The sequence below is a fragment of the Xenopus tropicalis genome, chromosome 1 (genome assembly GCF_000004195.4).
Source record: "Xenopus tropicalis strain Nigerian chromosome 1, UCB_Xtro_10.0, whole genome shotgun sequence".
In the NCBI taxonomy this organism is placed as follows: domain Eukaryota; kingdom Metazoa; phylum Chordata; class Amphibia; order Anura; family Pipidae; genus Xenopus; species Xenopus tropicalis.
In genome coordinates this window covers 144,058,086-144,072,899 of record NC_030677.2, presented here as the reverse complement: position 1 = coordinate 144,072,899, position 14,814 = coordinate 144,058,086, and the positions used below count along the sequence as shown (strand labels likewise).

The 14,814-nt window shown below is 40.1% G+C and overlaps 1 protein-coding gene across 1 annotated transcript; it reads right to left on the bottom strand.

The window, feature by feature from the left end:
* inpp5j (inositol polyphosphate-5-phosphatase J) lies at positions 1-13,650 on the bottom strand. The gene is made up of 13 exons (XM_002934274.5): positions 13,195-13,650; positions 10,242-10,792; positions 9,975-10,082; positions 9,744-9,852; positions 9,450-9,566; positions 7,218-7,393; positions 4,511-4,622; positions 2,710-2,819; positions 2,128-2,326; positions 1,866-2,003; positions 1,699-1,785; positions 1,041-1,145; positions 1-716 (listed from the first exon to the last, which is right to left on the bottom strand). The coding sequence occupies exons 1-13, from the start codon at positions 13,252-13,254 to the stop codon at positions 225-227; spliced, it is 2,364 nt and encodes a 787-aa protein (XP_002934320.2). The 5' UTR covers positions 13,255-13,650; the 3' UTR covers positions 1-224.
* Between the last annotated feature and the right edge of the window lie 1,164 nt (positions 13,651-14,814).

The following is a 14,814-nucleotide window of genomic DNA, read 5'->3' as shown; positions in this document are numbered from 1 at the left end:
TTTTCGTTAACTTAGATAAGCTGGAATGTGCATCTTTGGCTGCCACTAAAATAACCATGACCCACGGCAATGAAGACTTAAAACAAATTTGCGTTCAATGTAGAATTTTTCCCCTAAAATCATTCCATTCCAACATATATACAATTAGGATCTGATACTCAAGTCTCAAGTTGATTTTTCAAAATGTCACAATAGTGCAAAGGTTTATCAGAGGGAGGATCAATTTACAGCAGCTCTTGCCTCTTTGTTGCAATGTGTGAGTCTCCGTGACATGGGGTAGAGGGGGTCTGCAGCTTTAATTGTGGCTTTGGAGAGCTGGGGGAGGGAAGAATTCCAACCTGGGGACTGAAGCCTTGGCCTACAGCTGCTGGCCTCACAATAGGCACAGTTATAGCCTGGAGCACAAGGGGGCTCTGCACTCGTTTACCCTTGCTATGGCGAGTAGATTCCCTGGAACGAGATCGTTGGGCCCTGTCATGTTTGGGACTCTTGGTCCTGTTGGGGGAAGGACTGCGGCTCTTCTGGCGGGAAGTGTTGGGAAGGATGAGATCATGAAGACGAGCTAGGGCTGGACTCCTGCTCCGTGGTGAACGGGCACTGGCTGGACTGGGGCTACGGGATTTCGGTCGTAGAAGAATATGAGTGCTATCTTCCTCCTCTGAACTAGAATCTGAACTGTTAGAGGAAGAACCTGCCTCAGAGTCGGGCAAACAGATCTAAAATAAGAAATGGCACACGTAAGGGCATGGAAAGGATAGGCAGAAATATAGAACAGTAAAAAGGCTGACATGCTAGTTTTTCTAGGCTCACATAGAAAAAAAACAAAGGGTACAGGTGCAGGTGCAGGTTACAGCATATAAGGAGACAACACACAACTGTTACTCTTGTGTTAACAAACCCTTTGCCATACCATATGGAAACAATAGCAAAACCTGTAGTCCTCCCTTTGATGAACAACAATTCCCACCATCCCCCAATGACAAACAGAGGAAAACATGGCCACTGGGTAGGTGTGTACATAAGTTGTGATAGAAATTCACCTGGAATGGCTCAGTCACTCCAATCAGTGTACCAAGGTTGTTGCTAAAATAACCAAGAAGGTATTCGCTGGTCCCCTTGGGAAGCAATTCCTCACTGAACACCACCTACAATAAAGTAAAGTGAGAAATACTGTTCCAGAGATCTTATCACTTCATATGTGTGACTGGATTGTGATGGATGCCAACTTGAGGTGTGAAAGTGTTCTGCTGTAATGACTATGTGATCTGATGGATAGGCAGCTGCATTTTTCATTGGACATAGTGCTCCATCTCTGAATTGCATCTTATGTGCTGCTAGATATGATTAATGCCCTGTGGGATTGATAAAGGGCACACAGGCAGCACACTGGATGACTATGATCTTGAGTTTGGGTACCCGAGCTATAACTCAGTTTATAGCCACGTCATTGTAATGTCTTGGCTCTGCCCTCCTGTAGATTCTAATAGCTGAGAACCAAGTGTGTGCATGTTGTGGAACATTTACTATGTTTGAGTTGACTGAACTGTACGCTATAAGGCCTCACTATGATGATGATGAATCTAATTATGGCTGCATGAGATGTAAAATTGGGATCTGGTGAAAACTGATATTTGTGCCTACACTCCAGACTGGTGCTGACTCAATACAATTATGGTTTTTATTGTCTTAGTTGCAGACCTCATGTTGGTGTTTCCCTCTCTCTGTTTCTTCATCGGACTTTGCCCACACGTAAGAAACATAATCTTTGTGATGTCTAAATCCCACCTGTATATGAAAGATAGAGAGATCAAAATGAATGAATACTTAGCAAGTGGTTTATATACAGCGCAGAGCAGATTACTCACTCTATAAAGTCCAATCCAATCCCAGGAACTCTTCATGTATCCCGGACACCATCGATAGATGACATGGGCATCATCAGGCTGCAACCACTCATCGCGCACCAACAATTGGACCAATGGGGCAGCAAGACAGGAAGCAAACTATCAAAAACAGAAATAACGGAGGTCTCTTGTAGAAAAGTGTATAATTGCTTCTTATTTATAATCTGACTTCTACAGCATGACCCCATGAATTCTGAAACATAGGGTGGGGTCTTGACTTTACCTGCAGTGAGAAGATAGCGGACACAGGTTTATGGTCACTCTCTGTATACTGCATGTGGCTTCCATAACTAAGTAAGGTCACTGATAATTCTTTAGACCGTGTGCTGATGGTGCCCAATTGCTTGGCAGGGCTCTGAGTGATTGGACATTTCATTTTCCACAGAATGCGATCTGTCCAGGCCGGCTTTCTTTTCTTAGAGCTTAGGAGAACATAATTAGAGCTACATCAGGCTTATGCTTCTTTACTTTACAATACACAGTAAGGAGAATTTATCAAGATGCCTGCTTGGTAGAGATTATGAGATTTAGACATTGTCAGCCTGAAAATTCAGTGGTTGCTATAATGTCATGATGATATGCAGAGTCTGAAGCAGATAAATGACAAATTGAGCTGCTGTAGGCTCACAGAATGTTCGTGGTATAAACAACAAATTTACCCCTATACTTACCCACAGGCATGCTCTGTCACAATGCCCAGTGCCCTGCTGATCTGATTCTACTGAAAGCATGAGGTAAGTTATTCCTGCTGCACCCACATCAACCCAACCACTAAGCAGTGCTATGAATCTCCAGACTTTCTTACCTTGTGTCATAGGTATTGGTCCCCACATCGAACTTGTATGTGGGAGGAAAGGTCAGAGAGCCCTCCATGAATCCATTAAGCACGGGCTCAAAAATTTTTGCCATGTTTAACTGAAACAAGTAAAAACATATATATGTATATATAGTCTAGGCTCAATTTGATTACTTTTTGTAATATTTATATAAATTCAGAAGTCTTGACAGAGAGAGAGAGAAGCACTATACACTGCTTCCCATTTGGGCTACAGGCTGTACATTCAGTTCTATATCACTTGTACATATGTGGTGCTTTCCATTATATGATGCTGCCTCCAGTATGCAGCTGTTTCATATCAGCTATAAAACCTGATGTATTTACTGCCCTGCCCAAATAAATTAGGAAACAAAACTTCAAAACTAAACCAGTATTACTGATACATATATAGCATTGACTATTTTCCTGTATGGCCATAAAACAGGGGGACAATTTAATGCTACTGGCCTGCTGCTGCACTAGAACAAAATTGCAAAAGGGTCCTGCAGTCGATCACAATATTTGAAGCATTAAGTATTTAAATATTTTATGGCTGCTTTGTACAAAATCAAACTAGTAAGGGAGGTCAAATCACTATACCCTGCTACAAGTGCAATGCCCTTTTATAGTATGTCCTGTATGCACACACACATATAAGAAATCTGGCACTTTTTTGGTCCTAGAAAGACTAAAGCTCAATTATACATGTTACATTTTTGCAGAATATATGTGTGTGGAGAGGCTCATAATATGACTCCCCGTTTAATTAATGTACACTAACGTATCACCCATTTTTTTTTTAATATTGAAGACAGTCCTGACTAATAGAGGTGTGCACCATTAGATTAGGGTAAAACTGCTATAGTACAAATTTGAAAGTTATTTTATTAATAATTGTTTTTTTTTTTTATTACTATGCTTCCCTTGAGTACATAAGCAAATAGATAGCACCATCTGCTGCCTACAAATAGTATTACAGTATATGTGCTCTATATACACTGTAGTATTTTAATAGCCCCTGGAGGAGATATCAGGAAGAGAGGACAGATCCAGGTATATGCACTACATGTTTTTTACAACGGGTGAAAGGCTTTGCATTATGCAACCCAATCTTTTACCCACAGCAGTAACATAACTGGAAATGCAGCAAAATAAACATACAACCCCTTTAAAAAAGGGACACTGTATTAGTTACTATATACACCAGTTCTATGCTCCTAAGGCTGGAATCTATGCGCCCTCTAGCACCTACACTATGTGGTACAGTCTGCCTGGATTGCTCTTTCCTGGAAACATCACCAATGTACATATTCTAGCACATGCATATGTACCCAAATTACTCCACAAACAGGACTATTATTGCAGCTCCTTCTGGTGAGGCCTGATGCAGCATATCTGTCTTTTCTATGCTTTGTTATGAGCTAACCAAATGTTGCAGCAGAAAAGAAGGCTTAAACAGAAATCTGAAAAAAAATGCATTAGAATGAAAATAGAATTAAAACAGACAATTTGGTTTTATAATAAAAAAGCTGGCACCTTAAAGGATCAGTAACACCATGAGGTCAAAATATTTTTTTAAAACTTGAAATTTGTAAATGTCTTATTAAGTGCAGGGGATATGCGCTTAATGTCTCTTTCTAAGAAATGTGCAAATGGTGACAAATAAGAGCTCCAACCTTATCGCAAAGCATAACAGTCCCTTGGTGCATAAACCTATATATTTACATGTGCCAGTTATGCTTCTTGGGGAGAGGTCCATGTAATTCTTGGTCCTCCAGAGGCCCCTCACCTGGTCCTTCTCCCACAGCAGAGCCAGCTTGTTGCCTTGGATGGCAGATTTCACAAAATGCAAATCCAGATCCTCTATTCGGAAGTTAAGATCTCCAAACCAGAACACCAAGCTAAAAAGTAAAAAGTATCAGGGTTTTAGGGATGCTCCATTCCCTCTCAAAGTGTATAGCTTTACACAGGACAGCTAAGCTGGATCAAGCATACTCTTGATCATGAGCAACATGTCGCTCACCAATCCCTTGGATGTTGCTCTCAGTGTCCCCAAACCAGGTAGTTATTTTTGAATTCTTGACATGATGGCAAGTTTTGATTGAATAAAAACAAGATTTACTACCAAATATTCCTCCTGTAAGCTAATAGTGTGCATAGAGGCTAACTTATAGCCAATCTTTGCCCTTATTTGGCACCTCCATGATCTTTTATGGTGCTTGTGTTGCTCTCCAAGTCTTTTTACATTTGACTGTGGCTCACGAGTAAGAAAGGTTTGGGAAAATGCTCATTGAAACCCTGGGCTCTAGAAGCAAGGGGAAATACATTTTACTGCATCATGTGTAAGGTTATGCTACCCACACAGTACCACATTTCCATATTCAGCACAGCAATGTCAAAATAGTTTATAAGTAACATTTTTAACAATACATTCTTTCAAAAAATTGTGCTGTTGATTTTTTTAAAGTTATAGTTGGATTTTCTGTTTACCAGCAGTGCTCCTGGGTCTGATATTCTTTCTTGTACATATACAGATTTCCTGCATCCCCTAAGTGAAGACAGTTAGCACTGGTCTATGTGAGAACCACAGAACAAACTAGTTAAAAGGTCACTAAGGTTCACTTAAAAGTTGCTGTGCTCTAGCCACCACATTTTATTTCATAATTCTAGGGTGACTTGTTATATTGCAGGGCAGCACTGATTGCATTAAAAAATAAACTGCAATCAGTTCAGCCCTAGCTGAATTTTTTCAATGTGTCTCTGAATTTTCAAGTGATCTGGTCACCTTACATAATCTACCATTCTTTCACAGAATTCCAGAGTAATTGTATTAGCCACAAAAACTTTTTTGTCAATACATGCACAAAAATGGCAGAAAAGGGTATTTTTTACCTAAGTTTGGAAGGATACAGATATGGGCACATAAAAGGGATAATATACACCCTTTTTCTGACATGAGCTCATTCAGTTGGGGTTATGTAAAAAAAAAAAATGCATAAACACTGAACTGCCAAAAATACATATAAAAGGTTTACAGATATATCTGATTCTACTGATTCGAAGGACATGACCTCAAACGCACCTTGTTCCATTGTGAAGTTATAGAATCTGGTACTTTTCCATGAAAAGCGGTAGGACTTTAATTAAGTCCCAGAATTCATCACTTCCCTATTAAACAAGGTAAGTGAGGGTTTGCATAAAACTGTAAGCCAAAATGGGGGTAGGGAACTGGTCCCTTCAAGTGCACAGACAGACTATTAGTGTTGAGCACACACACATCAGTCAGCACACACAGAAAAAAATATTTACATCTTTCGCAAACACAACTCCCAGCAAGTTTGCCTGCCCAACCTATTTCTTTGCTGATGTTTTGCATTTATTGAAATATCGCAGCATTTCACTTACGAGAATGTCATGTTTAGAATGGAAGATAATAATCTTAGACAGAAAGACAGGAAAAAGTCTCCCCCTCAAATGTTTAGAGCCTCAGCTCAGAACTGAACTGCTTCATATGACAATAGTGCAGCAGTAGGTGTCAAGCATGGGAAAGATTAAACTGGAAAAAATACTTGTCATGGAGGCACCACCCCAGACCTATGTGACACTGGGTGTGGCTATAAGGAGTTATACACTCAGTCTCTCATGCACCTTACACACTGGTTAGCTAGTACAATTGCACCCCAACGCCCACAAAAGCTCACTGCCACCACACACAATTACTACAGACTGTGCAGAACTGCCAACTCTCACACATCAGTAACCCAGCAGTGTATAGCATCGTGTGCTACTGCCCTTAAAGGACATGTAAACCCTACACACAAAAATGTAATCAGTGAACAGCCACTTTGAAATCTTTCAATACCTGCCACTTTGGTTGTTCAGAGGTTAATAGTGAGGCTTTAGCATCCCCTAAATCACTTAGATTTCCTTCTCCTCCTGTAACCCACTCGGCCCCCTTTCTGAGGAATTTGCTTTGACTTCTGGCTTGTGGGCATGCTCACTTGTTCTAAGCTCAGATTACTAAACATGCCTTCCAATCTAGCAGCCAGTGAATAGATAGCATCACTGGTTCCCATAGAAACTCAGCTCTAGCTGTCTGCTCATCAATTTTTTTCTCCTAACCTCCTCTCCTGAGCTCAGCTCAAACAAAACAGAACTTTTATCAGATAGTTCTGCCTGTGTGAGCCTGCATTCCTGATGAAATGTATGCTGAATAAGGGTCTTTGTGTGTGTGTATGCTGTTTGCAGATTTATATGTATCTGATTCTGTATCAGAGGAAAAATGGCCACCAGCTGAAAGCTGCTATTTGCTTTAGTAAAATGTGATGGTGCTAGCAAATGGAGGGGGATATATGCAGTACAAATGATGCCATTTGGTTGGAGGAGACATGCCCAACAAATATACATTGTAGGCAAATGTAGGCTTTACATGTCCTTTAAAGTGGGCAACAATATAAACAGAATAATGGCAAAGACACTGAGGCAGAATTACTTACTCATGGTCCAGAACACCATTTGCCAGCGGTCCCTGGAACTGCTGAAGCTGCAAGATGCTTTCAAAATTATCCACTCGCTGATCAGTGTTCTCCATATGAGCCGGTAAATGGCAATTAAGAAAACATACCATGTGACCAAAAAGAGATAATCGAATGCTGACTCCACCCTTATTACCCTATAAATAAGGAAACATTAGGGCTCATTTACAATTGTTAGGTACTAGATCTGCACCCATAAAAATGCCATACACAATGCACTTGCTCCTACTTTATTAATGGGCCAATGTGCTGATGGCACAAAAAGCCCTGTTACTAACACCTGCCTTGTACAGGTAGTAAGTACAGGGCTTCCTTTGCATGTTGAGCCTATAGGCACTCACTGCCAAACCACTTGGCCTGCACACATGCCCCCCACCCCCCACAGGTGCAACTTTTAGCTATGAACCTGCAATTTTCAAACTGCCTCAAATCTTTGGATCTCAGTTATCAGTAGTAAATGTTGGTCCTGCCTGCAGCAATCCAGGGTTTAGCAAAATCAAGCACTTATTGTAGGATTTGAATTTGGCCAAAGCTTAACTGTTTAGCCAAAGCAAACTTTAAAGCTCTGGAAAACTGAAACTTTTTTGTTAATAATTTATGTTGTTATTTTTCTCAAATTTCAATATACAAATTAAGGTTTATATTCGGTTTGGGATTTGGCAGAGTATTTTTTTGAAATGTGAATTTGATGCATCCCTAGCAACTATGCTGGAATTCTGCTAAATGAATCATGTTATTTTTTTAATTTCACCCCACCAGAATCACCAACCAAGAGGAATTAAGATTTATTAGATTTATTTACACAATAGTACGGTAAAAACATAATCTTTGCTTGCTTTTTTCCTTTAGCTTAATCTGTTTCTCTGATTTTATAACACTTTCTATTAAACATTAAAGGAGCCCATATATCATATGTGAATTAAATCTCAGCTTGGCTTGTCTCCATTTACAAATTAATTTGATCCATTTTATGGCTTCATTTCCTATAAGTCCAATCAGCAGAATATGGAAGCCTTTAGTATAAGAGTCAATTTGGCAGTAGTTATGGGATTGTACAAGGACTATCCCCCATTTTTAAAAGAATCTTAGAAATGCATTGTGTAGCAGAACACAGCTCCAACTGTAATTCAAAAATGAGGACCTTGACTTAGGTAGGATGTTTATATCTTATTTACTGTGCATATTGGGATCCATAAAAATTTCTTGCATGGTTGCACTTAGCCCAGTAGCCTCCAGGTGCAAGGCCCTCAGGAGCATGCATATAGCGTATATATGAATCTAATTCAGCCAAGCATCTAGGAAAGACAAGTATTTGTCACTCCAGATTCTCTATATCTTGGTGCAGTACAGACACTGAGCAGTGAAGAGCTTTATCTTGGGACATAACTACTACAGGCAAATGCAAACTGGGTCCTAGCACCTGTATACTGTGCGTCTCTTTGTTGTTTATACTCCATCTTTAAACATACAACAACTCATTTATGAGTAGGATTAATATATTAGGACAAGACTTTTAACTCTATCTTAGACAATAAGGCACCACGTAAGGTTGTAAATGTTTATGTTAGATTTTACCAAAATTGTTTTGTTAAATAAATGTATGTCTGCCATATGCTGGTACAACAAAGAATGTATACATCCCTGCATACTGAATAAGTATAAATACAGAAATCAAGCCAAAAGTAAGAAAGTATAAATGTGGCTTGGGAAAAGCTACCCTTTAACAGTACTGAGCCTCTTCAATAGCGCCATTACCTATACAGAATTAAATGCTATAAAGAAAAGTATAGTCTAGTAAAGGGTTAAACAGAGAGGAACATTAAATGTCTCCCTTTAAGGCTGTTAAAACCATAAAACTATCATGATCATTTTTGCTTATTATCAGGAATACCTATGCTTACATTGATTTATGACATTTTTCTATAGAAGCACTGCAATAGCATTTGGAACTGCAGAGGCTATCATGCAGTGCTCCAGAACTCATTCTACTTAACTGTTTAGAAGCATACTATTTTTACTGGTGACTCTGGGAGGGTCAGATAACATTCATAACTGTCTATGCAACCACCCAATGGAAAATATGATTAATAAGGGATTTTTGTTAAAAAAAAAAATCATTTTTTGGTGTAACTGGAGTGTTAATAATCTATTCCGAAGAATTACTGTGCAGCCTAGAAACACCCGCACACTGACCCAGTATCCTCCGAGGCCAGTCCTTGTGCAGTCAGTCTGTATGTCCCGGAGGAAAGGCAAGTGGAAATACTTTGAAAACACCAGCAGCAGACAACCTTGCATTCTTACTGAGCTGACCTAGGGACAAGGGAAATTAGAGGGTCAGAACATATCACACATTTTGTTTTGTTTTTTTTAAATATCTTATGAATCGGCGAGCTCTAAAAAGTGAAAATAATGAATACCTTTAACCCCTTTTATGAAACAAAACCAAAGTAGGAAGCATGCAGTAAAGGATTATTATTTGGGCCTCACCAAAACATAGCTGAAAGGACTGAGGACATCCATAAAGACCTCGCTCCACTGATCGGAAAACAGAGCATCTTTCAGGCGTTTATTGATCATAGAATTGACCTCTTGCAGCCTGCAGAGACACAGCAGGAGTGACCGTGACTCATTTCCTATTGCACTTTCAGCTATTAATATAAAACAAATCTCATGCACGTGTTCACAGGAAATGCATAGACAACGAACTTTAATTCTTACCCGATAACAAACATATCGATTTTATCATCTCTAGCATTGAGGCAGAGGAGGGAAGTAAGGTCCGAGGGTGGCACAGCACATCCAACATTCCATGTGATAACATATATCCTTGTAGTCAGAGTAAAAAAAACAAATATAATAATGAATGTGTACTGTAAATCTACCCAAATTCACCTACCATAACTGCTTAATATTACCAGATTAGGAAGTTTTATATTTTTTTTTTTAATTTTTGTTCGTGGCCAAGAAAATCTTTGGAAATGTTACCTGAAGTCCTTCCCTGCTACATCCACTGTACTATCACCTTGGGATTTGTCGGCTTTTGCTGGGGAAGGTCGAATGCATTCAGGGGTTGGATGCTGGTCTTGGGGTCTAGAAGTGTGTGCTCTGTGCGGAGTCCTGGGGACATCAGGTGATCCTCTAGGACTTAGGACAGGAGAGCGATGAGGAGAGGATGGAGGTGGAGGCAAAGGTGGGTACTGCCGGGTAGGGGACAAGAGACTAGGACAGGATCCCTCAGGCTGTGATCTGCCAGATTCCACTCTTACATTTATTGGGGATCCTAAAGGATGGAGCCTCTGAGATCCTTCTGGTTGGGATCGGTCAGGGGCAGAAGAGCCAACAGGTGAAAGAGGACGGGTGGAGAACTGTACCGCTGTGAGGGGAGTTTGGAAGCTACTTGATCCTTCAGGTTGGGACCTACCCGAGCCTGCAGGGCTGAGCCGGGGAGATGGTAAAGTAGTGGGTCTGGGAGGAAGCTCAGGTGAGGGTGGAGCAACAAACACACATTGATCAGGATAACGTACATGTGAATCCATCTGCGGAAAAACCACATATACTTAATATTAGATATTTTCCTGTGGTAGATTATAAACACACATTTACAAACTTTTGACAATTGCATCAAAATAAAGAATAATCCTACTGTAAATCCCAATATGTTCAAGCCATACAGGAAATGCTTATAATCTTTGCGTGTGCTATTCTCCTTATCTTTATTACTGGTGTCCTCTCCCTGACGCCTCCAAATAATGGCTCTAAAAATAACCCACAGCTTTCTGTGGATTTATCAGAATGGCATGAGATGGTGACACTGGAGAGGCAGGGAGAGCAGCGAGAATGTGCTGGAGAGGGAAACGGAGGGATAGAAAGAGAGAAAAATAGAACAGAAAAAAAGAGGTCATTAAAGGACAGCTGCAAAAAATAAGGTCAGAAACACTGAGTGAAAGCAAGGGAGAGATTAGCACTAAGAGAAGCAGCAGTGGCAACAGCGGGGGAAGAGGAAGGTAGAGAAAAATAAGAGAGTCATAAATACAATATTCACATATAAAGCAGAGGAACATTAAGGTACTTTTGAAGAAATTAAGGTTTATTTGTTTAACATGCATGATTTATTGCAAGGTTGTCCAGCCTAGAGCCTTATGGGCAGTTGGAGACAGCCAAAGGAATTTTATAGACCGGGGGCCCCAGCCATCATTGTATGACTTCATCATTTTAAATAATCAGCCACATGAATATGCATTGTGCTGGATAACAGGCCCATTTGATGGCAAGAAATGTAACAAAATAAAATGCTAAATTGTGTATCTATAATGGGTGCATAAAAAATCTGTTTGTCATGCGTGACGGATACTTAAATGTACACAGATTTTGAGTCATTATATGTGTATTCAGTGTGTGAAAGGCAGCAAGAGATGGGAATAAATAATTAATCAGATGCTCAATTATTGACTCGACTCCCTATATTAAACTGCATACATATGCTGCTGTTTGAAATAGTCATGTAATTTAGTAAGGGAAGTGAGAGAGATCTCCTTTTATATTTATTGCTTTGTATATTTTGACCATTGGAAAACATAGTAACATGCATATGTGTGTGTCTTTACTTACAGCATATTTGTGCAGTCATATAAAGAGGAGTTTCCCTATATTGCACACATTGCCCTTATGGCTCCCATGGGCCCCCTATATTATTGTGCCTACCAACTGCTTCTGGGTCAGCTGTGTTACCTACCTATGGTTGGTTGTGCACAGTCTTCCCTCTTAACTATGCATTTATGACTGCACGCACACAAAATATAACACAAATACACATGACCAATCTTAAATAGCACAGATTATTTTATATATACATATGATGGGACAGCACATTAAAGATCATTTTTGCACACACAGCCTATGAGAAATTAGAGGGGATACTGGCTGTACATGACATCAACACTGGTAAACATGAAGAACCAGTGTTAGTTTATAGATTAAATATACACCCTAGTATACTTGTGCGCAATGTGTTTTAAATAATTATAATTAAGATAAGTGTAGCATTAAAACTGCTATTAATAAACTGCTAATAAATCAATATCTACATTAATCATGCTGCACTGTCACTAAGAGACAGCAGGTATCATCAAAAGCCAAAATGTGCATGCCTTGTACCAAAATGCTGATTCACAACAAGGATATTCCCCTATTCCACATGCATTTAGACAGACAAGAGCAAATGGGTACTAAGGCAAAACACTTACTAAAGGTATTTCTTTTTTCAATAGAATGACTGTTTGTCTTTGTTTACCCCACATCTGTCTTATTGCAGAGTATGTTGCCCACCAATATGTGGTTATGATACAGGCTGGTTAGATGGGACAACGATTCTGTGACAACTTTGTAACCAAAGATTTGGTTTCTAATTTTGCATTACTTTTTAATGACTAACTTATTTTTTAGGAGTAAATATTTGCCATTGACTCAACCAAAACCTCATGGTGACAGCTTAAGAACACCTGTTAGAAAGATTATTGACCCCAGTTATTTAAGTCATTAAATAACACTGCCCTATACTATGGTGCCAGGCTGACATTATAAGTGTATTTACTGTCGGCACAAGCTCAGCCTGGCATACTCTCATACATTTGCACCTGTCAGATATAAAGGCTGCTTTATTATGCATATTCTTCTCACTGCTGTGCCCCACATTTAACCATGCAACAAATGAATCTTTTCTGCCAGTAATGATTTGGGCAATAGCTATGTTTCTCAAACCAGTTCTGATCCAGAACACTGACTGGTATATGCAAAATGCTACCTCTGTGCCCACTGATGCCCATACTGCATTGATCTGGCTCCATTAGGCACACAGGGACTGGAGCAAAAGGGTCATGCTACCCACAGTGCCAGCAGATCCAGTGCAGATTCCAGCAGTGCAGAAGGTGTGTGTGCCTACCTGCCTGTGCCAGGTATCCGCCTCCTGTGCCCTGCTGCTCCCTCTCCTCTCCTGTGCCATAGCTGCTCAGCAGATGCTCTTCGCCTTCCTCCTCTCCCTCTCACTCTGCTACTAGGTGACGTCAGGGAATCAACCTGCTAGCGGGCTCTTAAAGGGACAGGCAGCTATTCCCCCACTGTATAGGCAGCCAGTGAGCCAGTCTCGGTCTGTGATGTCAACCCATTCATGGAATGGCTGAAAGATAGTCAAAGAACGCCGCCTCTTTCTCATCTGTCATAGCAACACGGATAGCAAACAGATTGGCCACTGACATGGGTTACACGGAGCTCAAGGTTGCGATAACCCAGCTCCTACAAGGGGCGGGAGAGTGGCACAAGCACACACCTGCCCAGGCTTCCTGCCGCTCCTGATCGCTCTGCTCTTGTAGGTCACATGGGCGGGGACTGGCCCAGGAAAGGACATAAAAAGAGGAACTGATTGCTACAAAGTCGTCCTTGAGGGCTTTGGCCCAATGTTTTATTCATAAGGCAGGATGCGCACACTGCGCTAGGTTCCATATTCAGTGCTGAACACGGAGGGAATAAGTTACACCACAGCCACAGCTCACAGGGACAAGCGCTTGTTTAGCTATTGGTAAAAGGACACAATGTAATGTTAAAGTCTCTCAGATGCAGCTGCACTGCAACTCCCAGCTTTAGTATTGGTTGGAGGAGCAAAGGTTGCAAACCAATGCCCAAGTGTACCGCATGTTGTACAAGCACGGAGAGCATGTAGGGCTTGTGTGTCAGGGGCTAGGGCTAGTATCATCGCCCTCTGCTGGCGTTTTATGTTTCTGACACCAATTCATAGGCAATGTGTTTATGACAGCTAAGCCATAAACACAACTATTACACAAAATGACTTTATGAAAGAAAATATTAAAATGTATCAAAATAATATTGTATAGTGATAGAAACCAGGGACAGCAGCAAAAGAAACACCTGGCAAGTCTGCTCCTCTTTCACAACTTGGAAACATAACTGTCACTAATACAATGTTACAATATGTTGCAATGTCCTATTTCACAAATAATAGTAATAATAAAGTGCTTCTTTGCTGTAATAATAAAGCCTAGTGCATAGTTGTTTCATTAGTGTGAAGTCCAGCTGAGCTAAGTTTAGGTTTAAGGAATGTTTGTAGTTTCCATAAAGGGCAAGTCAACCCCAAAAATAATTTTTTGTCTAATAAACAAAAGCATAATTCTAAGTAACTTTCCAATACCAATTTATAAGAAATTATTAGTGCTTTAAAAGTTATTTGTAAATTTAATTCCTATAGAAAGTGGCATTTGCTGAACTCCTGGTTGTTACTTTTTAAACATTGTTCCAAGTGCCAGGCTCCTCCAGCAAGTTAAGTCTGTCAGGCTGCTGCCTTGTGTTATATTGTTTCAAACGCCAGAGCCACCAGGGCAGAGAATAAAATAGACAGGCAGACACTGCTTTAATAGCAAATATATATAGAAATTAACTAAAAAACCATCACATATGTAATGAATGTATATTGCATAATTAGAATTATGTTCTCTTTTATTAGGCAAAAAATTATTTTTGGGGTTGACATGTCCTTTAATAAATAAAAAGC